Source organism: Balaenoptera musculus, chromosome 12 (assembly GCF_009873245.2).
Source record: "Balaenoptera musculus isolate JJ_BM4_2016_0621 chromosome 12, mBalMus1.pri.v3, whole genome shotgun sequence".
Taxonomy (NCBI): domain Eukaryota; kingdom Metazoa; phylum Chordata; class Mammalia; order Artiodactyla; family Balaenopteridae; genus Balaenoptera; species Balaenoptera musculus.
In genome coordinates, this window is record NC_045796.1 from 25,304,031 (window position 1) to 25,329,113 (window position 25,083).

The following is a 25,083-nucleotide window of genomic DNA, read 5'->3' on the forward strand; positions in this document are numbered from 1 at the left end:
AGACTCAAGAAAGATAAAACTATTTCTAGACCACCAAGAAGAAGATCAAAGCAAAAGAGATCAATAATAAGAATGATGAAGGAAAAAAACCCATAAATGTTATGCTCTTAAAACCATATCTACAGGTACTGCCAAGTTAACATTTATGAAGTTCTTTTGATTCCAGAGGGACAGTGATAATAGCAAAACATTTTCCAAACAACCATACAGGGGTCTTTAGGCGTTTCCTCTTTGGGTCCTTTTCTGTCAACTCAACAGAGATCCCTGCCGTTTTCTTTCACATTTGCATCCCCACATCCAGCTGGATGAGCATCGCACTGAGCAAAGAAAGTTAAAACTCCTCCAGAAGAAACAGGCACAGATCCAAAAAGAAAAGGACCAGTTACAAGGTGAACACAGCAAAGCTATCCTTGCACGAAGCAAACTGGAGGGTCTGTGCCGGGAGCTGCAGAGACACAACAAGACACTGAAGGTATGTGTCACCAAGGCCCCACATAACACACCTTCTTGCATGCTCTGTAGGCACAGGCTTCTGCTACTTACGGTAAGGGTGTGAGCTCTAGAATCAGAGAGAATTGGGTTCAAATACTAGCCCTGCCACTTGCTCACCTGTAACTTGCAATAAATTATTTTACCTCCCAAGCCTGTTACCTCATCCATAAAATGGGGATTATACCAACTTCACTGCGTGGTCAGGGAAAAATTAAAATTAAATGAGGCCACACATGTAAGGTGCTCACATAGTACCTGATGCGGAGCAGAACTTTAGTAAAATGTGTGCCACTCCTCTTCCTTATGTTGAGTTTGTTTTGTTTTGTTTTTTAAGGTAGGCCTTAGTTCTACTCTTTAAAATACAAATTTATAAAAATTCAACATTTTTTGTATGATAATGAAATCTGCATGACATGAAATAACTTGACACAAAGCTAACTGACAGAGTAAGGCAAGATTCAGAGCTAAAATGTCAATAGTCATCTGAAAAAAGAAGCTACTCGAAAAAACAATGAAGCTCTTCAAGCTTAATTATTCAATCTAAAAATAATAGACTGATCACTTCAGTCAGTCTGCATGGGTTTCATTAATTACAGCGTAAGCCTCTAGCAGTGTGGTTAATCTGATTACACACAGACACTAGCTCCATTCAGTGAAGCAAGATGCAGGGCTCTCCAAGATAATACTGCATGCATCCACAATCCCCTTTCCAGCTGAAGATCCTAAAGCTTTTGACAAACAAGAATTAATTAGATAGCAATATTCTTGTGAGATAGTTATTATTACACGTGTTTAAAAGAAGATACTTTAAGAAACAGATTAAGATCATTGCTAAGTTTTTACAATGGAGTTAGGAAGAAAAATAGAATAGGATAATGGCTCCTCATATTCCAAAACTGTTTTCTGATATCTGGGAAATGAGAGGTCAGTGTGATGAACTCTAACTCTCAAATTACGAGTTGTAGGAGATGGGCTTCTGGCATCTCTTTAATCATTGCACTGGGACAATCGAAACCCAGGTTATATGGGAATGGGGTCATCATCCTCAACTTCAGATATGTAATCAAGTAATAGCACTCTGTGCTTACATAAATCTCCTGGCTTTCAGTAGTGTTGTATAGTAAGGAGATAAAAGTTAAATTTCCTTTAATGATGTGGATGGAATGATGTGGCTTGATCTCTTTGGACAGCATTCAAAGACAGAATGACGGAAGTGGCAGGAGATCCTGTAGCTATACCCATACACCCTCAGTAATGGCTTCCAGTTATGGAAATGGAATTAAGTAGCATTATTATGCCAGGACTTGTGCTGAGTGCTTTTTACATATGGCAGGACTTGTGCTGAGTGCTTTTACATACACATTAGGTGTAATGTTGCGTAAGTAACAATTAGCTCTAGATCATTTATGTCTTTACTGAATTTTTGTCTTGTTGCTCTATCAATTGCTGAGGGATGGGTGTAAAAAATCTACTATTATTGTGAAATTGCCTACTTCTTTCTTTTAATTACATCAATTTTTGACTATAGGAATCATCTAGTTCAAGCTATTCATATGTCTATATGTAAATTAATAATTTATTGATTCATTAAATAAACATATACTGAATACCCATGGATTGTGTCCCAGGCACAGCACTGGTTCTAAGATGCACAATGATGCTTGAAAAGTTTTCTTAGTTATTTCAGATTTTGTCCCTCAATTTTCTTTGCATTATTAATTTTCACTTTGAATTTTGTACATGATAAAGAAAATTTTATCTCAGACATTGTCCAAATGATTGCATTTTCTTTACCAGTGGACTCAAATTTTATGATTGCAGTACATTTATTTTTCTCTCATTGAAAAACAATGTAATGTAAAATGCAAGACGCCATTCTGTGGGCCAGGATTGGGTGCTACGATGGTTTGACGTGTTTAATGCCATATTAACAGCCATACCTTCTTTCTCTGGCCAGTGGCCAGTGAAAAACTCAGACTTGCTGGGTAGCATGGGGTGGTCCTTTCATTTACTCATTCATTCATGGATGGAATAGTTATAAATGCAAATGACATCCAGATCATGGAGTATAATTATACGACTAGGAGATTGTTGGCTTCTAAACCAATCGGGAACGATAAGGAGACAATCACTATCACATGTATATTCAACTGCTCTTAACAGACACCAAAATCACTTTTAGTGAAATACATATAGTAAGTGTTAGCATTCAAAGTTCAGGGAAATAACATCTTCGATAGTTAATTTCTTCAGATTATTAGGAAGGTAGATTTCTTCTACAATATCCCTAAGAAATTTCCACTCAATAAATGTTTATACCATGAATAAATTATGATTCTGATATCAGGAGTCATATTAGAGTTAGAAAATATGCAAATATTGTAGAAGAAAGGGGATACGTAATGATAGATTAAAATATTTCCAGAGCATGTATTTTCAGCATCAACTTTTATTTTGATCACATTATTCTACTGTCATAATAAAGACTTGCACAATTACTTCTGTTTCAATCAGCATTTCTTTTTAAAAATCCTGTTACGTAATTTGATCATGGTAGGCAACTAAATGCAGTATAATTTTACTTGCCAACAATGAAGCAAGCTTTCATAATAACAATTAATCAGAACTAAAGGAATCCTAAAATGTCTGTATCACTTGTCAGCAGTATCTCTATCTTTGGTATGATGTAGCAAGATTAAGCCCTTTTATTTTAAAAGAATGAGAGGAATAAGTACAACACAAATAATTCTCAATATAGATATGGGGAAAATTTGGGTACATTGTTAGCAGTTAGCAATGAAGGGGGACTTTTGATTTAGGAGAAAAGAGAACAGAAATGATATAAAAGTTAATTTTCAATTCTTAAATGTTAACAAAGTAGAAGAGGGGAAAATTAGATATTTCATTTTTGAGTTAAAGAAGATTTGAAACATAATATTGCTTTCAAATTCAAAATTTACACTGAACATTTCAATAACCCTATGTGACACACTGGATGATTGTTCCTTCAAAAAATATCCAGCATAGGGGACTTCCCTGGTGGCGCAGTGGTTAGGAGTCCGCCTGGCAATGCAGGGGACATGGGTTGAGCTCTGGTCTGGGAGGATGCCACATGCCGTGGAGCAAGTAAGCCCGTGCGCCAGAACTACTGAGCCTGCACTCTGGAGCCCGCAAGCCACAACTACTGAAGCCTGCGCGCCTGGAGCCTGTGCTCCGCAACAAGGGAGGCCACCACAAACCCCGTGCACTGCAACGAAAAGTGGCCCCCGCTCGCCGCAACTAGAGGGAGACCACGTGCAGCGACAGGGAGCCAACACAGCCAAAAATAAATAAATAAATTTATATATATATAAAAATATCCAGCATATTTTCTAAGATTTCCTTTTACATTCTTGAATTGCTGTAATTCATCTATGGTTATCTTAGTTTCCTTTTCAAGCTTTTTGATGAAAGTTTTTTTTTTTTTAACTAAAAGAAAATTTATAGTGTGATCACTTATATTTAAAAAACTTGGGGAATACAATTATGTGATTAATATGCCATCATTTTTATAGAGGCATAAGATCTATTGTTCTTTCTATACCAAAGCAAAGGAACACATGATATGTCCCATCAATCAGTAAAACCAAGTGGCCTTTTTTTCCAGGCTACAGCCAAGAGATCAGAACCTTAGGGCTGCATGTCTGTTAGAAATCCCTGCAGTTTATTTACTCAACAGGGGACCTGTTGTCTTTAAAACAAGCCTATTCATCACCAACTATCAAATCCAAGGCCCTTGCTGCACCTGCTCTGAGTGACCGTGTATTCACAACTGAAACCTTTGCTCAAACATTTATTTTGGGGCTGAGCAATGTTACCTCTAGAGAGCTGAGGAAAAACATCCTTCTTACCCTGCACGCTAATCTTTCATTGACCAAACCCTGAGTTCTGTAAACCCTGGTGCGTGTAAACCAGCATAACAAAAGAGTTTGCTTTCTATCCACAGGAGGAAACCCTTCAGAGGGCACGTGAGGAAGAAGAGAAAAGGAAGGAGATCACAAGTCATTTCCAGAGCACCCTCACAGATATCCAGGCCCAGATCGAGCAGCAGAGTGAGCGAAATATGAAGCTCTGTCAGGAGAACACTGAGCTCGCAGAGAAACTGAAAAGCATCATTGATCAGTATGAGCTCAGGGAGGAGGTGAGAACCACATCAAACAACTTAGAAGCACTGCATGTAAAACCGGATCTGGGGTGTGAAGGTGGGGAACTTGGTTAATGACAAAGTTATGGCCAGCCCTCTCGACTGATTAATATTTAGGATTGGGTTTCTTTTACTAGCCAAAATAAAAACAGACGGTATTACAAAATACCTGGCTGAAAGTCATACAGGATTTCTTCAAAACTGGAATCACTGCAAAGCAAAGGTAACAAATAGAAAGTGGTGGGTCGTGAACACAGTTATTCTTGAAAATAGTATTTCTCAGCCTTTTTGAAACTCTCTCTACAGAACCAAGAAATACCTCACACACTCCCTCTTAAGAATTACTATGTCATCTAAATTAAAAGTCTGCATTGTATACACCCCACAATCAAATAATATATAAAATATTACTATATATAGTAATTATAGTAATAAAGGCATTATTATTTATGCTTAGCTTGTGCCAGGCAATGTGCTAAGTATTATACTTTACATACAATATGTCATTTAATTGTCTCAACAATCCTATGCACCAGATGATAACATATTATCCACATTTTATAGATGGGAAGCAGAGGCTACGAGATTCAATCACTTATCCACAGACACAAAAGCCAAAGAGTTTTGTTGTCAATGGTTTACACTAGGGGGACTATAAGGATCTTTTATTATTCCAAAATTATACTTTAATATTCAATATGTTTTTAAGACTCCAGATGCCCCCTCAGGATTTTGATATATCATATCCCTTTTCCCATCCCACCCAAATTTTAAATATCTGCCTTAAAATGTAATATAACATAGTCAAAGTAGCCCTGTTGGCAACATGCTAAGGTTTTATCAAGAAAAAACTGAGCCAATAGAAGGTAGTAATAGCAGTTAGGTAAATCAAGAAACTCCTCACAGTAAGCCATAATGCCATGCTACCATTTTATCTTGTCACGAAGATCAATCCTGCTCCGAAGTGGAGGTTCAGGAGAAAACAAAAGGGAAGGAGCTAAAAAGAAAATGTCCATACTCTTCAGAGAGATCTCATATGGGAATGGCCCGGTAGACTAGTTGTATATTCCTAGGACTGGTTCTAGGTAAGGCCCAAGGATGGAATTCCACATGTCCTCTTGCCAATGGGACCTCCTAATGACCAAGAAATTCTCCACACTGAGGTAGAGTTGGAAGTTTCTCTTCACCAAGGTAGTCAAGAGGTCAAAAGGCATGGAGGAGGCAGCAGCACATCTGCGTGTCAATTCACCTGTGACCCTCAGCCTTGTCTTGCCCACCAGAGAAACAGAGCTGACGTCAGGGGCTCCTGTTTCAGTCCCAGACCCAAGGCCACAGGCTGTTACCTCAGGGCTTCCTCATCACCCTTTGAGGCAAGCATGTAGAGGAGAATTCACCATTATATACTGAATTAATGTTGTGATTAAAAGTGGCTTTATATTCACAGAAAGGGCCAAAATATCAAGTGATAGTGCTGTAGCCCTTGCAACATACATCATTGTCTGTGCTGCCTAGCACCGTATCTAATAGTTACCAAATTTAGAAAAATACTGTTAGGGCCTTTTGGAGTTAGCATTGCTGAACTCTGGTACCTCCACCTTTTGCAGCCACTTTTGTGTAGTGCAAAATGCAGGGGACTCCACCAGTTTATGACTTTCATATAAAACCATAAGCGATGCCAATGCATTTATTCCCCTCTTTTTTTTTGTAAATCTTAAAACCTAGAGAACACGTGTTTATGTCAACATTACTTTTTTTTTTACATTTTTTTCAGCACCAATAATAAGTCAAGCTTGATATGTGCACTTTATTTTTCCTTAGCACCTGGACAAAATATTTAAACACAGAGAACTGCAGCAGAAGCTGGTGGATGCAAAACTCGAGCAGGCGCAAGAAATGATGAAGGAAGCAGAGGAGCGACACAAACGTGAAAAGGAATATGTACTTATCACCTGAGTCTGTGTGCTTGTCTGGTCTGCCTTGGGGTCAGAGAACCCCTGAGAATGTTGTTTTTGACAACGGTCATAGAGCACTAGACTGATGGAGAAAGAGCCTAAGCTTCCCTGGAGAATGAAATTGGCTAGCCCAGTAGGAAATACTGTACCTACACTGTTTTTTACCTTTACCTAAAACAGTCACGCATCCACTCACCAAACCTTTTTCAAACACCTTTCATGAGCTATGCACCCTTCTAGGTGCTGGGGTGTAGCGGTGAACAAGAAGGAGAAGGCCACACTCCAGCATGAATCTAACTGGGAAGAGACGCAATAAACAAGAAAACAAATAAGGAAGGATAATTTCAGATAATAGTAAGTGCTACTAGGGAAATAAGGAGGAACCTCGAATGGGGCAGAAGGAGAGGACCTACTTTAGACTGGGTGATTAGGAAGGCCTACCGAGAGGAGGACGCTTGAGCTGCGCCCTGCCTGATAAGAGGGAGTCAGAGAGGAGGTCTCCAGCAGCAGTGTCTGTAGAAGAGACAAAGATCCTAATGCTGGAAGCAGCATGGCATCCTCCAGAAATTGGAAAAGGTCAGGGTGGCAAGAGCAGGTTGACCCAGTGGGAGAAAATTTCAAAATAAAATTGTATACGTAAACAGGGGTCAAATTGTATAGCTTTGTAAGCTTGAAATGTAGTTTGGATTTTATTCTAAATATAATGGGAAAGTACTGGGTAGTTTTAGCAAAGGAAGTGACATGATCTGCTTTGCATCTGTAAAAGCTGAATTTGGCTCGTAGGTGGAGAGTGAACTAAAGAGGGACAAGAAAGCAAGAAGAGAGCTAGGCAGCAATCTGGGCAAGATCTGATGACGGCTTGGATTGGGGAGGTGGCAGTGGAGAAGGAGAGCTGGATGTGGATAAAAGTTATGTTTTTAATGTAAAACCAACAGGCAATGCTTTGAACAGGAAGATGGTGACAGTGAGGAAAGGAAGGAGTCAAGGATGACTCCTGAGTTTTTGGTTTAAGAAACTGAGTGGTGGCTTTTACTGACATCTCATTAACCCCAAACACTCCAAAAGAGATGAGAGAATTGAGGCTCAAAAAGGATATGTGACTTGTATAAGGTCACACACTGCTAAGTGACCAAGATGTGTTGGTCACGTCTCCAGTGTATCTGTCCCCAAAGCCCAAGCTCTGTGATAGTACATCACACTCAGAGGTGTGTTTCAGAGGCATGAGTTAAAGCACATGTCTGTTGCTGGGGAGAGAGATTTGACACAGTCAATGGACCAGTCGTTCAAATGTAGCCATTTAACAATTGATCACAAGCTCTGCATTTACCTAAAATCAGACTACAATCATTTCAATTTGTTAGAATAGTAATTTTTTTTAAACTTCGATTTTCAAACTTGACAACAAAAGGATGAATTCTGGAGAACATAACCTGGTGGACGTTGCATAATTTGAAATCAGATGTCCATGTGCTCTTAATAAAAAGATTAATTTATTAAATCCATCTACAACCTAGCTCTCAAAGTAAGAAATAAAGCATTTATTTATTATTCAGAATCCAAGAAAACAGATACTCCACTGTTGATGTAATTACTCTCAGATAAAATATGCTTCTTACAGAATATCAGTACCTTTGGTATTTAATATATGAGGCATGACAGAGGAACAACTAGGCAAAGATTCATGTGAGAGAGGCTGGGGGCAGACACGGAGTAACTCAACCTTAGCAAGAAACTAGCATGCTGCCCCCTTTTCCTTCCCTGATTTAGCAAAACAGCAGGTACAAGTCAAAGAAAGGTAGTCCCCCTCAGTTCTTCAAAGCTAGCGGCTACCTTCCTGGGTTCCAGCTCTGACACTTCTTTTTGAAAGTGATGAAATATCAAGTCAGAGCTGGGGGGCAGGGGAGGGGCCGTTCTTCATTTCAAGAAGAACAGGCAGCCTCCTTCTTCCTTCTTCATCGGGAACCACCCATCACAACAGGGCCCCTGTGTGTCAAGCAGGGGCCGGCCGTGTACATTGCAGCCACACAGCTCAGATGGCCAGAGGGGGCGCTGCAGGTCTTCCACTCCGCAGCTGCCTCAGACCTCTCTTACAGTGAGTCAATTGCACTTCTATAATAATTGATCCTCACTGCTCACTGGGAGGCATGGAGGGACATATACAACCCCCTTTTACAAATGGAGAGGTCAAGACTAACTTGGATAAGAAAAAAGATGCCTCCAAGTTTTTACAAATAATGATTTTATTATTTTTGGTTCTGATAGCAAAAATGAACATTTGTTTTTTTTACAACATGAATAAACAAAAAAAATTTGTATCAGCCTATCTTGAAATAAAATAGAAACTTCTTAACTGACAGCCATCTGACTGACTAACCAGGTTATCCATGACGTACACTGCTCTCTGGAAGCACGCTGACAGATGGCCATAGCATGCTGAACCCTGGGGCTAGTTAGCCATTCTGGAATATCTACACGTGGTTGCCCATGTTAAGTAAGACAGAGCTTACTAAGAATCGGGTCTTTGCTCCCAAACCTTTTCTTCCCAGTTATCCTTGGTTTTGTATTATGTAAATCAACAGAATGATACATAAACTGATGAAATATGTGTTAAAAGAAGGAGTTGTTTCTAAAAAAAACTATGCTTAATGATTTGAAAGCCTAGATGTAGGCCAAGAGCAAAAAAACAATTGTCAACTTCGATGTGAGCAACTGTAAAAGACTGGAAGAAAGTTGTAAAACTCTAGAGAATTATCCAATCAAGCTGCTTTACAAACATCTTAGGTCTTCAGGTTCTAGCAGTATTGTTTTAAAACAATTATAAATCTTATATGCCATATTATAGATACGATTTTTGTAAAAACAAGCAAAAAGCCTCCGAATTCCAATCAGAAGATCCATACCCAAAACAAAGATCAAAGCCCTACATCAAAATTGATAAATAAATGAACATACATCTTAAGTTAAAATAACATGTCTTACATATGTATGTGTCATTTTTATGCCTAAAATGACTTTTTCAATTTAACCCATGAGTTCCAGTTCTGATCGTGTTTGACATGAGGGCTTTGGTTGTATTTGAAGGGCAGCCTTATAGGAGAGGGGTGAGACTTCTTTTGTAAACCTTATATAGGATTTGGAGTAATAGGTCAAATTTCTAACCTGGTGTTTCTCAAAGTATAATCCATGGACGACCAATAACTTGGTGTTTCTCAAAGTATAATCCATAGACCACCAATATCCAAACCATCTTGGGTATTTGCTCTAAGTACAGATTCTAATCACACCCTATACTTCCTAACTTATTTTCTCTGAGAAGGATCTGCAGTTTAACATGCCCCTGAGGAGATTCTGATGCATACTATGGTGGAGAACAGTGGTCTAATATAAAGGAACAGTTACTCACAACAATGCCCCAGGTGGGAATATTATGGAAATGTTCAAGCAGAGGTTGAATGACAGGTTGGCCAGAATTGCTACAGACAGGTCCAGAATTTGGTGGGAGGTTGAATTTTGTGTGATTCATGCTTGAGTTGGAGACTTTTTTCCTCTTTTTTTTTTTTTTCCATTGGAATCACTAATTTTTAGTTGAGAATCAAACTTTTTAAACTAGTTGTTTTCTTAGCTTTCTTAGATTCTTTACAAAGTTCCCCCAAAATTACTTAAGAGGATTACTTAGAAATTAATTAAGTTTACACACAAGTTACAACAAATGGTAATCTAAAAGATAATTTGACAGTCTTTCCATGCATTCTCTTCTCACAGTTGCTGAACCAGGCAGCAGAGTGGAAACTTCAGGCCAAAGTGCTGAAGGAACAAGAGACAGTCCTGCAGGCTCAGGTGAAGTAGGGGGACAACAATGCATGGGGGTGCCCTCCTTGCTGTGAACCAAAGGTAGTCTGCAAGAGGCCTTCCATGTGGGAGGGGAAGTAGGGACAGGAGTTGGAAATGAAGAATAACTTCATATTTATTATTTTTAAGTAAAAATAAAAGTACAATGTCATACCTAAGAAAAATAAATGCTCTGCACCAACAACTTCTAGTCAAAAGGTCTGTTGACGTATCAATACAAATGAGAGTCAACCAGAATAAGCTGGTGGCCAGGTCCTCGCCTACCTGTTCATATGTCCTCTCTCTCCTCCCCCATTAACCTGTCACGGTAAGGGTAAAATGTAAACTGTCCAGATGCACCATCTATAATTGTCAATACTGAAAATTTCCTTACTTGTTTGACATTATTTATAATAAAAGGAAATTAGAAAAATAGAGTCAGCACCCATGTTTTTGTGCTATCAGAGGTTGGCCTTGTCAGTGCCAAATGATTAGAGATGGCAGACGTCAGAAACCATTTTGATTTGGCTTCGTGATGTTATGTGTATGTTTTGATTAGACTATGGGAATTCGTATTTCAGGCTCAAAAATAAAGCCTCATGCAACAGCTGGCTCTAGAGGAAAGCCAGACCTATCCATCTTTCTGGTGCCCTTGGGGCTCTGCCCCTCCTGGCAAACGTTCCCGGTCAGGTTCCAGGAGAGCCATCCTGCCACAGAGGGGCTCTAGCTCCCCTGCTGGGAGAAATGCCCAAGTGCTAAAGGGACTGTAAAATCTCACAGAGCAAATTCACAGAAAGCGAGAAAATCAGAAGCCTTCCAAACTGGGCAGCATTAATTTAAGATTTGAATAATTCACTTGTAAATGTTTATGTGCTGACTGCTGAATATTTGTTCATTGTGAAAAAAAATGAACAAGTTCAATGAATACAAGTTCATTTTTTAAAAAGGAAAGTAGGAAAAACAAGAAACTTAAAATCACAAATTATACCACTACACAGACAAAAACATAAATAACATTTTGATATCTAACCTTCCTAAAGCACACCTTTCCAATGTGTGTACAAAATGCAATGATGAATTGTTCCCCCACTAATATATCAAAATAGTTTTAAAATATTAATTACATAGAAATACGAACCGTAATTTTTTTTCACTATTAATAGAATAGAAGGACTCAGAGTTAAAGGACTAAACTCTAAAGTTACAAACTCAAGGTCATCCTTTAGGCAGTCACGGAACACATCATGTCGTGGTGTGGGGTGGGTGGCAGGCAGTGGCAGTTTTCTAACCAGAGGCAGGCAGGGGGGAAAGGAGGTGTGACCTCACTGTCCAGTGGTGGGGGGCTGCTGGGGGGAGAGTCCAGAGAAGCAAGTCAGGGCTTCTGGCTCTATCTCTGTCCCATTCACAGCACAGAGCCTTGAGGGGTACAAAGGCAGTATGTGAAGCTATTCACTGTTCCATCTGTTATAAGCAATCTCTACTCCTCTATGCTAAATGAAGAATAGATGAATACCATTAGACTCTAGGCTAGAGAGTGATTCATTTGGCTGGTATCAGAAACTAGGTCTTTAATGACCTGTGAAATAACATAAAGGTGTAATCCAATTTCCCACCTATACCCACTCAAGTTTGAAAAAGTATGACCCAGGGTTCTAGACTTGCCAGTGTTCCTCATTCATCCCTCAATACTGGGTCGAGCCCAGGGACTAGGGTCAGAATCCTGGCTCTTCTACTGTGAAGCTGTCTGATTCTGTGCAGCTCACCTAAACCTCCATGGACCTAAATTTCCTGGTCTGTAAAATAAGGATGCTGTAATGGATCAATGATCCCAAGCTGGAGTCCTCTGACCTCTGGGAGGCCCATTACTTTTCAGTATTTCCAAAACCTAACAGCACATAAGGCAGCAGCTACTATCTAAAATGTAGTTGCTTTTGGCATTATATCAGCTTTTGCTTAGCAGCATGGATGGCAGTTATTAATATGTTTGATTAAATTTATAGAAGGAAAATGAGTTAATGAATATGTAGTATATGCAGTTTGTTTTCAAGTTATGCACTCAAAACACTTAGTTCAGGGCTTCCCTGATGGCACAGTGGTTAAGAATCCGCCTGCCAATGCAGGGGACACGGGTTCGAGCCCTGGTCTGGGAAGATCCCACATGCCGCGGAGCAACTAAGCCCGTGCGCCACAACTACTGAGCCTGCGCTCTAGAGCCCATGAGCCACAACTACTGAGCCCGTGTGCTGTAACTACTGAAGCCCGCACCTACAGCCCGTGCTGCACAACAAGAGAAGCCACTGCAATAAGAAGCCCGCGCATCGCAACGAAGAGTAGCCCCCACTCGCCACAACCAGAGAAAGCCCGCGCGTAGCAACAAAGGCCCAACACAGCCAAAAATAAAAATAAATAAATTAACTAATTTAAAAAAAAAGAGTAGACACATTCAACAATTTAAAAAAAAAAAACACTTAGCTCAGTGCCTGCCCCCATAGTAAGCATAATTAATTCAACTAATATTTATTGAGCATCTAAGTGCTAGGCATGGTTCTAGATGTTAGAAATATAGTACTTAATAAGAGAATCAAAAATCCCTGCCTAATTAAACTCACAATCTAGTGATAAAAATAATATTAATTAAAATGCTAACAACTGATTAGTGTATGAGCTAATATTAGTATTATTTCATAGGTAAGGATCTACATAGTGATATATGAGACAAAAGAAGTCTTTATTTGAAAAAAAGTTTAAGAACCACTGGAAAAGATGATCTCAAGACCATGTTCAGCTCTAGTTTATGAATGTAGAGAATATCCAGAGCTGAAGAACTCAGCTAAACTAGATAACCCTGCCTCCTCCATCACCTTGCTTTCCATGGCACGTGGCTCTCTCTGTAAGGACCCTCCCTTGTCTATCTCTTTTGTCTTCAAGGCATTTTCAGAACTGCAATAATTACTTAATCATCACGAAGAATATAGAGGCCCCAAATCCCTATGTGTAATGTTTAAATGAGCTCCTCTTAAAAAATATCAGCATTATATTTTTAAAATGTTTAAACCTTGAAAAACAAAGTCTATCACAGATGATCTTGCAAAGCACTCAAACACTTCCTTTGGTTTGACAATTAAAGGAGTCGGATGGTAGGAAGGAGAGGCCTTAGTCCCCATTTCTATGGTCTGAGCAAAGGAAATATCAAGGATAGATTGTGTTTTCCTAGGCAGAAGTCACTTTTCAGTCATAAGACAACAGCTTGCCAATCTGGGGCATGATTCTCACTTAGGGAAGAGATGTCTAGCTTTCAATTATACAAACCAAGCCAATAGAGTAAATGTCAGAGATGATCAATGGGATACAATTGTGGCTACAAATAGAGTGTTCATTGGATCAATAAGGATGAAGATGGTAGTAGATGTGGGAAGTCAGCAATACCAACACAACACAGCAACACAGACACAAAATACTACCCCAGGGGAAAGATCAGTGAGTCAACTGTTAAAGATGGGTAATCATAGTCTTTAATCTCAGAAGGCCTCACCTTATCTATATAAGATGAAAGGAGATTCCTCTGCAATTACTATTATAATTGAAATCTCCCAAGTTGGCTAAGACAATTCCTGGACACATTTCTGTTTCATATATGCTATGAATGTTTGTAATTAAAATTTGTGCTCAGGTAAAAGAATGTGTGTGTCGCTCCGCCCATTTAAAAGTGAAATGTCAGGGCAACTGTTGCTGTTACTAACCCTAGAATAGTTTGTTTCTATTTCTGCCTCTGGTAAAAATACTGAGGAAGACCTCTGGATGTTCCTTCCATGCTTCCCTGAAATACCAAAGTGAAAGAGGGAATATGACACATCAAACATGCATCATGTCAGCATAATAGTGAGAGGGAAAATATGACCAAACACATATCCATAAAGTAAACAGGAAGTGTGAATTTTAGTTCGTATCAATAAAGAGTGTCAGAGTTGGTTACTTGAGAAAAGTATAGTCCATACAGGTTTTGCCACCTATGACAAAGAGGTCAAATAGGAAGAAAAGCAGACTATTAAAAACAGTCACTAAAAGGAAGAAATGGAGAGCTATTGTTTAACAGGTATAGAGTTTCAGTTTTGCATGATGAAAGTTCTGGAAATTGGTTTGCACAACAATGTGAATATACTTAACAATATTGAACTATACACTTAAAATGGTTAAGATGGCAAATCTTATGTTATGTGTATTTTACCCAATTTAAAAGATGAAAAGAGAGAAGTTGATGGTCACCAGAAAAAAGCCAGAAGTGGTAATGAAGTGAGACACTACTCCTTGGAACTCTGGTATATCTGTCTTCTCCATGCCACAAGAAAACGTGGGGAAGGGAAACAAAATCTGCCCAATTTATACACCAAAAGAACATTTTGCCCAAAGAATGGGGAGAGAGCTGGCCGGGGTGGGTGTGGTTGCCCCCGTTGAGCCTGTCAAGGTTGCGCAGGTGAAATGGACCGCACACGTGCCCACGCCTTCCCTTCCCGTCTGCAGCCTACAACTAGAGGGCTGCAGGAGAGGGTCTGGGAGGACCAGCTCAGGAGACCATATCTGCGAACCCCCTGTACTTCTGCTGGAATTACTAAAAAGCTGGAAAAAGAAAGAGGAGAAAGTAAGGAAAAGAAGTCAAAAGGAGGCTTGGCCAAAAATACAAATGAATGGATTTTGTGATAGGTGAAGAGCATCAGCTGGGGGTAGCTGTCCCCACCCTACACCACTAGACCACGGGCAGTATAGGCAGCCAGTCCCACAGGAGCTTACCCTCAAATTGAGGGAATTGACCTATTCATGTACCCTGAAATCAATTCAGTGGATCTCAGCCAGTACTTTGGGAAAAAATGAAACAATTAAATAGAATATGTCAAGAGTGCACTGCACATAATGAGCAAGTACAGTTGACACTTGAACAACATGAGTTTGAACTGTGCTGATCTAATTACACGTCAATTTTTTTCAATAGTAAATACTACAGTACTGCAGTATCCAAGGTTGGTTCAATCTGCAGATGGGGAACTGCAGATATGAGCACCCGGGAGTACAGAGGGCTGACTATAAATTATACACAGATTTTGCACTTCATGGAGGATCAGTGTCCCTAATCCCCTGAGTTGTTCAAGGGTCAGCTGTATTGTCTTATGCACTGTGTGTGTAAAACCCTAGGGTACCTTCCTGGCCATGAATTCCCTTCTGCCACTTTACCCAGTCTTTTTAAATCTGTATGCCAAAGAATCATGAGAAAAATTTTAGGCCACTAGAGTTACCTCAAGTTTTATCACATACCCACAGTGCTAATGATTGATTTCAAAATGATGGCCAGCTGTTGTTTGACTTGGGAAAATCTGTGTCCTATGAAAAGTTTTACGTTATTTTGTTGTTCTTGTGTACTGCAGTAAAACCTCTGCTCTACTGAATCATGTGAGAATGAGCCATTCTAGACAAGCAAATTTTCTTGGTTCTAGGGGTTGTTTGATTCCCACACACTCCCTCTAACTCCCATCCCCAAGACTGGGAACTCTCCAACCTACTGGCTTTAGGTCAGTCACTCTTCTCTGCTTTTGAAAGGACAGTCTCACAAGTACCATCAGCCAGTTGGCGCCCAACTGAGGACTTGAGGCTGTTCCAGACACTCAAGAGTACCAAAGTCTCATTTGAAAATGGAAACTTTCCATGTTAGTAAACAAGAATCATCCATATTAAATCTCCACTCACTCAAAACGTGCTATCCTAAAATTATTTTCAAAAGCAAGATTTTATTACTGTATCACTGTAACAATCAAGTATTTATACACTCTCCTTCCCTATCCTGCCCTATTCCTACCCCAAATACAAGCCTCGGAATTAAGGATGTGGAGGTACAAAGGCTCTTCTCCATACTCCCAAGCTAACCCGTATGATGTTTTTTTGGTGCAAATTAGAAAAAGGCACTTCTTCCTCAAGACTCATTATTTCCATCTATAAAAAAATTGGTATAATAAACTAATTTTGTTGAAAAGGGACAATTAACTGCTGTTGGCTAGAACACTGTATTCATAAATACACAAAACCACAATGTCAAAAAGGGAAATGACAATTGCTTATAATAGCACAACCTGCATAATGGCAGCAACCCTAGTCCATGTCTGGCCCATACTTGTCTACATTCTTGCTTCCCTCAAGACCAAGTTCAAGGCTCACCTTCTCCACAAAAATGTGGCTCAAATGATCACCTGCCACACTCACCTCCTTCTCTGATCAGTACTTAACTGACTTGGTACTTTGTATTCACTGTCCTATAATCAAGCTGTCTTTGGGATTATCTTCCTGTCAGGAGTGCAGGTCCCTCAAAAACAGGAACTACAGGTTAAATGCTTTTGTACACAGAGTCAGTGCTTATGTTCAGGGCTCAAAAAATGTTTGTTGGTAAAAGTTATAATGAAATGGTGATGACATATTATTTCATTTTTCTTTAAAGAAGTACTTCAATCATACTCACTGACCTAGGCTGATCTCGTAGTAAAAAGAATTGAACGTATCATTAACATTGTATTAAGAATTACCTTAAATCATTTTTCTTCTCAAATAATAAACAATGACATGTTGTTTTGTTCTGGAAGCATTCTGAAAGCAGTCCTAAAACAGATCTACTCTTTCCCCTGTTTACAGCTTACTGTCTACTCTGGAAGGTTTGAAGAGTTTCAGAGCACACTGACAAAAAGCAATGAGGTGTTTGCCACCTTCAAACAGGAAATGGAGAAAGTGAGTATTGCTCATCCCCCACGAAATACTGACGTCTTCTAGTTCGACAGGCAATACTCCTTTGGGTTCATTTTTCTCTTGCTAAGATATTTCAGTGCATTTCATGAAGTAATGAAACACTTATACATGCAAATGAGACTTGGACTGTATTTTTTTATTTGTAAGTATCTGGTGAATTAGTCTTAGGAAGAGTCCGAAAACACTAGGATACATTTTCACTCTGAGGAAGAATATTTTCTTTTTCTAGGCCATGGAGAGGGTAAAAAGAAAAGATAAGAGCTAGAAATTTAATATTATGTTGTTTATACTGAAATTAAAAACTAATCTTTTAAAGATTAAAAAAATTAACTTTCATACAAATATGCATAAGCAGAATGTTAGAGTAGAAAATACCATTTCATAGGATCCTTCTCAGAAGAGATTATATGTAATAAGATATAAAGGACAGGGGCTTGAATGAGAAGATGAAGTCTGGGTGTGTTTTTACTCATCAAGTAGCAGTGAACAATTCACTTAACTTCCCCCTTATCTATAAATTAAGAAACGATTTCCCTTGCCTACTTCACAAGATTGTGAAGTTCAAATAAGTTAATGTATTTTTAAGGGTCTTAAAACCTTTTTAAAGTCTTTTACAAATACGAGATGCTAATATTATTATTGGACATACTGTTTACATTTTGTTTAATTCAGTGTCTTCCCAAAATAAAATCAGCATCAGAATTGTGTTTCTGAACAGGCACTGGCATTAATCCTCTTTAAGTGTAGAAAGCATTCTTTGAAAAATTTCCATAAACTAATATGATAAATTTCACAATTCATTGTGAAATACAATGAATACAGCTTTCCCACTCCACGATGGATCCATCCATTTAAAAAAAATTTTTTAATTACAGAGTTTTAATTTGGAATAAATATTAGAGTACGAAAAATGCTGTTATTTATTGCAGAATTACATAGTTTTAAGATTGGAATAAATATTAAAGGAGTTTTCTATCTGGAGTTCATTTATAGGTTTTTCATAGAATTAGCAAAAAAATTTGATATGCATATTGCATTTCTTTAGGTGTGGTCTCATGGATTTCATCAAATTCCTAAAGGGGCTGATGACTTTTAAAAGTTTAACTCAGTTAAGAAATGATCAAAATAAAAAAGCACTCAAGGCTCACGCAGCATCTCTATAGGGCCCAGGGGCCAACTGTCTGGGCCCAGCCTCTAGCCTCCAAGCAGACCCAGCCTCAGGCAGGTTAGCATGAAGCAGCCAGTGCCCAGGTGTGGTTCATCCAGGGTAACTGCACCTGAACACACGCCTTGTCCTTCACTTCAGGCAAGCAGAGAAGAGATCCTATAACCAGGAACGTGAGTAGTTTCAGGTCTGAAAAAGCCAGGCTGCATTTTATTAACTTCTGGATGCCCTACACCCAGCCCCAGCCTGGCAACTAGCATGCACTCTGCACATGTTGCATTAAATGAAATAACTCCAGCCCTACTCTTCTGCTAACTCATCTGAATACCACTCCACCTCTCTGAACCTTAGTTTCCCCGTTTATAAAGTGGAGGTGAAAATAGAACCCTCCTTGGGGGACTGTCTCAAGGATGAAAGCAATAACGCATGTAATCACATTCTGTGAATCCTACTGCACTCTACAAATGTGAAGGCTGAGAAAATAGAAAGTTGCCTTTGTGTGGCTACTTCTCAGATGTGCCCAGATATTATCAACATTTTAACATCTGAAAAGCCAGGCCGACTTTCTCACTAATAGTCTTCCATTCAGTACAGTAAATAATCTAAATTTCAAGCTTATTCTTGGAACTCAATAAAGCTATTTTTATTTTAAACAAAAGAAAAAGCAATGACAAAACAGAAAGGCCCTAAGTAGTTTTCCTTTCTCCTTAATTGGGTCTGGTGCAAGTAAGTCTGTTCACCACTGACCTAGATGATTCAAAAATAAATCATGACTCTCTCCACTCAGTCATCATTTCTTGACATCGAATTTTTTGCTTGCTTCAGCAGCTGGTAACGAAAGGACTTTTCTTGAAGTCACATACGGAACTGACAGTTTCTTTGATACATTAACTCTTCAGAATTAACATTAAAACACTCATTTTTGTAGACCACTAAGAAAATGAAGAAGCTGGAAAAGGACACAGCCACGTGGAAAGCTCGGTTTGAGAACTGTAACAAAGCACTGCTGGACATGATTGAAGAGGTGAGGAAGTTTTTCCCCTTGCTCATCTTCCCTTGTCCAGTCAATATATTTATACTCAGAAAATAATTATGGCCTAATACCACAAAATAATTACTTTTGAAAAAGAGCTGAATTTTTCTGGGATGTGGTATATGATATTGTAATAAAAATAATTAGAGCAAACGTCAATTTAGTAATTTAGTCTCAGGTCCAGACTCATAGTGTTGTGACCCTAAGTCACACACCTACTTGTTGACGCCAAAGCTGTCCCCAAAGCAGCACCACACCTGCTGGACTGTGAATGCCTTAAAGGCAGGATGAGTGTTTTACCTGCCCTTGAATTTCCCTGGTGCCTGACACATAACAGGCGCAGAATAAATTAATTAGTTGATTTGAACATAACTGAGAGAAGACACTAGCCCAAGCACCCAGGGTATGTGCTATTTTATAGACAGATACGGAGATACATTGTTTAATTCCTCCAACAGGTATTTAAATACTGATATTACATCAGGCTCTGGAGATTCTGAGACCATAAAGGCAAAGATACATGGTCCTTAACCTGAGAGGCAGGGCTTTCAGGTGAAGGCCTCTCCATGTAAAGAAGTGGTAAAAAAAAAAAAAAAAGTCTTAAAAGGTACAGAGTAGCACAAAGGTGGGGCTGAAGGAGTAAGATGATTTCGTGCACAAACACACCAACATTTCTAGAAAAAAGGAGAATTGAACAGTTCGCGCAGCATCATGAATGAGTGTGTGGTGAGTTTCTCTGGATATAATTACTGTTCTAACGATTCATACCAAATTGCAACCAATTCCAAAGAGATGTGCTTATTATTCATAAACATAAATCAAACAGTTGCTGGATTAGCATATAGCAGTTTATCTACAGAACAGATAAGGCATTGCTGATGGCCAAGACCCAGTCCCTCTCAATCATTTTGCCACAAGCTTCTACTTATGCCTTCTAAGTCTAAGAAGCAGAAAATTCATATATTATAAGATTTTAAAAGCCCTAGACTGAAGCAGAGAGAAGCTTTGCTATCTTTCTTTTCTAAAGAAAAGAATACGTGGATTAAAATTCTACCAGAGTCTCCAACACAGTACAAAAATAGAAGTGATGTCCCTGACCAAGTATCTGTCCAGCCACCACCCTGTGGTCAGAGCCTCACAGACAAATTCCTGGACAAATGGTTTTGCTTGTCTCCATAGAGCATCCTGGCAATTTTGCTTTTCATGTCGTTTTATGAGTGTGTGTGTCTGTTTAAATCACAGAAAGCATTGAGAGCTAAAGAATATGAGTGCTTCGTGATGAAAATTGGAAGGCTAGAGAACCTCTGTCGAGCTTTACAAGAGGAGAGAAACGAACTCTATAAAAAAATTAGAGAAACAAAAATGCCTGAAAAGGATGCCCAAGGTCAGCTCACCTCTGACGACGACGAGCCAGAGTCAAATACCTCTGTGGGTGAAGAGGCAGAGGCGGAGGAAGCCAAGGGTGTTCACAATGCTGTGCAGAATCTGGCCGCGGCCTTCATGGTCATCCATCGTCCAGAGTCAACCCTCGATGCGTCCAAAGAAATCCAAACAGAAGTCAGCAGTCCTCAAGGGGGCGGCGGCACGGCCCTCAAGGGGCTGGAACAAGCCCCTCTGAGCCCAGCATGCCATTCAGGGAGTCCCCTGCATCCCCCAAGTCCTCAGGCTGAGGCGGAGGGAGGCAACGAGGCAGAACCTCCCCTCAGATCAGGGTCAGGAGCACAGGCCCAAGGCAATGGTTCCCCTGCTGGACCACAGGCTGATCCGCAGCCACGGAAGCCAGAGGCAGCGTTCTCCGGCCAGGCCCCGGAGCCTCCGGCAGAGGCGTTTCTACGGGTGATGGAGGCCGACGGGCAGCCCCGGAAGCCAGAGGCAGCATTTTCCAGCCAGGCCCCGGAGCCTCCGGCAGAGGCATTTCTACGGGTGATGGAAGCCGACGGGCAGCCCCGGAAGCCAGAGGCAGCGTTCTCCGGCCAGGCCCCGGAGCCTCCGGCAGAGGCGTTTCTACGGGTGATGGAGGCCGACGGGCAGCCCCGGAAGCCAGAGGCAGCGTTCTCCGGCCAGGCCCCGGAGCCTCCGGCAGAGGCGTTTCTACGGGTGATGGAGGCCGACGGGCAGCCCCGGAAGCCAGAGGCAGCAGCTTCCGGCCAGGCCCTGGAGCCTCCGGCAGAGGCGTTTCTACGGGTGATGGAGGCCGACGGGCAGCCCCGGAAGCCAGAGGCAGCGTTCTCCGGCCAGGCCCCGGAGCCTCCGGCAGAGGCGTTTCTACGGGTGATGGAGGCCGACGGGCAGCCCCGGAAGCCAGAGGCAGCAGCTTCCGGCCAGGCCCTGGAGCCTCCGGCAGAGGCCTTTCTATGGGTGATGGAGGCCGACGGTCGTGCCCCGCCGCCGGCAGCGGGAGAGCACGTGCCAGCTGGGGAGTCTAGATGTGAGCCCAGGAGGCAGCCCCCAGCAGCAGCAGCAGCAGAGGGGCTCCCAGGAGGGGCCTCAGCTGGGCCCCCGCTGCCCGAAGTGGCCGACACCAATCTGGAAGGAGCCGACTAAGCCTCCTCTGCGTTCTGAGGCTGTTCTTCCCGACTTTCCATCGTCCTAACAGATTGTCTCCTGAAAGAGGCATTAAGGGCTGGGGATGTCTAATGGAAGAGACTTATTTAGAATCAAGACATTTTAAAATGTTATGTGGAGTACCTTCAGCCTTTGCTATTTGTTCTCAATTTATAACTGATTTGGAGCTTTTCTATTTAACACTGATAGTATAATTTTCTCAAATGGCAACAAAACATACGAGTAGCAAATTTAAATTAATTTGCCATTAAGGTGTTACTTAATTCAGTTTCTTAATCAACAGTAAGATTTGGTGTTTAAAGACTCCCATTACAATATATAAATACTGAAAATGTGATGCTTTATTTCCATAGAGTTTAATAAGTGCCATAGTAAGTAATGGATGACCAGGTTCCATTTAAACATTATATACATTGTGTGTGTGTGTGTATATGTATATGTATGAATATATACATATATGTGCTTATGCACTTATATACACGTGTATATTTTATACACATGTATGCAAATATATATTACACATACATTTCTATCATCATCTCTTTTTGACTTTCTCTCATGCAGAATATTTAGATGCTTATCAAAAAATTTATCTCTTACTTGCACTTGGGACTACAGTAGACTAATGCTCTGTGAATTAGAAATAGGTTCAGAACACAAATATTAGGCTACATAATGTTGAGTAAAAAAATAAGTAACCCAATGGTAGGTCAATAAAGTCAACCAATGGATTAAATGACAGAACAGCATTGGGTTAGATTGCAAGGCTATACAGAGCACATAGACACAAAGATGGCCAAAAGAGGCCCTAAAAAATGGGGGAACAATCACAGCAGTAGACTGCTCACCTCTTGCAGCTGCTTCTCCTACACAACTCGGCCCATTGCCTTGCAACACCCTCATGTGGTGAAGCAGCCCACTCACGGCTTCCTGCAAGGAAAGGGTTGGAAGTGGGAAAGAGAGCTGGGGATGGAGGGATTGAGGGCCCTCAGGCTGAGAGTCTGTGCTCTGGTACCTCGCCTTTTGAGCTAGAGGTCTGGAGAGAGCATATTCACCTGGCCCTGCCAACTCTTCAGTTGCCTCCCTGTTGTCTACCACTCTCTCCAGAGGGTTTCCCCACCACCTCCTGCTGTCACTGCCCTAGTCTATATTCTCAAAGCTTCTGCTCCTTCTTTCCAACCCTCTCCTTGGCAGCAGGAAATTACATTCAGCCCTCATCTCAATTATGGCTCAGTAAAGGCTATTATTTTTCCAAAACAAATCCACACAGGGTCTAAATATGAGTGATGAGGCTTGCAAACCAACACATCTTCTGCTTTGATGAATTCTGTACAGCCAGAAGTTCAAAGCAAAGGACAAGTGGGTCCCTACTCAAAATGACTTGAAAAATAGGTGAGGATTTAGGAGATGCAAAAGCTAGAAACACCTGGGGTTGTCTACATGAGTATTACATTATTATTGCGTGACAAGGATCTCTAATAATACTGACAGCATGAATTTATCTAGAGTAAAGAGAGACTGCAACAAAGAAATAGGAGGGAAGAGAGGGAAGTAGAGGAAAGGGAGAGAGAGGGAGGGAGGGAAAAAACAGATCTAACCCAACCCTACCTTAAAAGTTGAACTCAAGTAGAAAAATGGTTAAAAGCAAGATTCTCTACTATTCATCCAAGAAATCATTTTTCAATGTTGCATGTGGCTGTCTGCTAAAGCACACAAAGTGCTTGTAGGCAGAAACATATGCTGTAAGAATTGTAAACTGCATAATATTTGTTTGAAGCAGACAGTGAGGGTAGTAACAAAATGCTAGTCAGGAAAAAAAAATCAGGAAAAAAGCATATGCTATTTGAGAACCCATGTATTTTTAAAGGCTTAAAATTTTATAACCACAGGGTATCCAGCCAAATTCAACATTAACTGAAAATCTTAGCTATTTAAACATTCATTTAATTCAGAGCCAAATATGCACTACAACAATCCAGGAGGGTCTCCTTTCCCATTATTTACAGAGGCTGAACTTCCAAGAATGGGGTAATATTAGATAATCATAGAAAAGTCTCACTCTGAATGTTTAGCAAGAGAAACAGGCAGGAGAGGAGCCAAAATCCAGTAAATCAAATATTCTAATACCCAAAGTTCATTTTTTTTTTAATCCAAAAGCTTTCATAGCAACACATTACTCACTATGGTGTATATCTTGGGCAGATTTTCAGATACAATAACTTGCCTGAAATTTGCAAGGCTTAATATAGGCTTTGGGAGAATTATTTTAATATTCAAAGAACGTTTTTGTTATAGTCCTTTGGCCTTACTAATTATAACAATAACTCATAAGACCCAAAAGAGTAACGAATTCTGTTCTTTATCAAGGTCATATAACTATTTCTAGAGATGCTAAGTCTACTTTCCAGAAACACTGAAGTTATTGGTGTTTTCCAAATTAAATAACTGTAATTTATGTATTTATTAAAAAGGCACTTCTCTTCCCAAATGCTCCAGTAGTGGTTTTATTTTAATATTTTTCACTTATATTTATTTTTACTTATGTTACTTCTATGTTTCAACAATACCTAACAAAGATTGTGGTTATATTCTCTTGGTTCAATTTTTGGTCTATGAGTAGAATGTACATGGAATGAACACTTTGAAAAATCTTGGTGTGGGTGTGTGCGCACGCGTGCTGTCGGTGAGAGAAAAGAGGGAAGGAGGAAGGGAGAGAGAGAGAGAATGTGACGGCCCAGGCCTAATGAGGGAGCAGAACCCAGCCTCCTCAGCCTGGCCATCCGCTGCTGCAGACCTATCACACTTCAGTTCCAGTCTCCCGTGAGACCATGTTTCCACAAACTTCTCTGGCATGTGCCCTCTCAGAAATATTCTGAGGAGTAAGGGAGGAAGTGTAGAAGGTGTCAGCTTATTTTCCTTTCTCTACCTGCTTCAAGACTTTTCTCTAACAAGACCGGAAGAGGCCCACTGTTCTGCCTTTTGCTTATTCCCTCTCCCCAACCCATTCTTGATCCGGGAGGGGCTTCTTGAACGCAGCATTTCCTAGCATGCTTGGAGAAGAGGGTTGCTTAGCTAGAATGAAAAAAAA

General features: G+C 40.3%; 1 protein-coding gene across 4 annotated transcripts in view; it reads left to right on the top strand.

Annotated features, from left to right (window-relative positions):
- The window catches only part of TXLNB (taxilin beta), a 39,896-nt gene extending 15,413 nt beyond the window's left edge, over window positions 1-24,483 (top strand). Inside the window, exons 4-11 of one of the 4 annotated variants that reach the window (XM_036871790.1) lie at window positions 302-472; window positions 4,478-4,672; window positions 6,494-6,613; window positions 10,390-10,464; window positions 17,122-17,214; window positions 19,326-19,421; window positions 20,673-21,581; window positions 21,756-24,483. In XM_036871790.1, coding sequence (XP_036727685.1) covers window positions 302-472; window positions 4,478-4,672; window positions 6,494-6,613; window positions 10,390-10,464; window positions 17,122-17,214; window positions 19,326-19,421; window positions 20,673-21,581; window positions 21,756-21,974 — 1,878 coding nt within the window. In that variant the 3' untranslated portion in view covers window positions 21,975-24,483. Of the gene's footprint in view, window positions 1-301; window positions 473-4,477; window positions 4,673-6,493; window positions 6,614-10,389; window positions 10,465-17,121; window positions 17,215-19,325; window positions 19,422-20,672 lie in introns of all 4 variants that reach the window. The other 3 variants (XM_036871788.1, XM_036871787.1, XM_036871789.1) reach the window with 3 other exon arrangements.
- The last annotated feature ends 600 nt before the right edge of the window (window positions 24,484-25,083 follow it).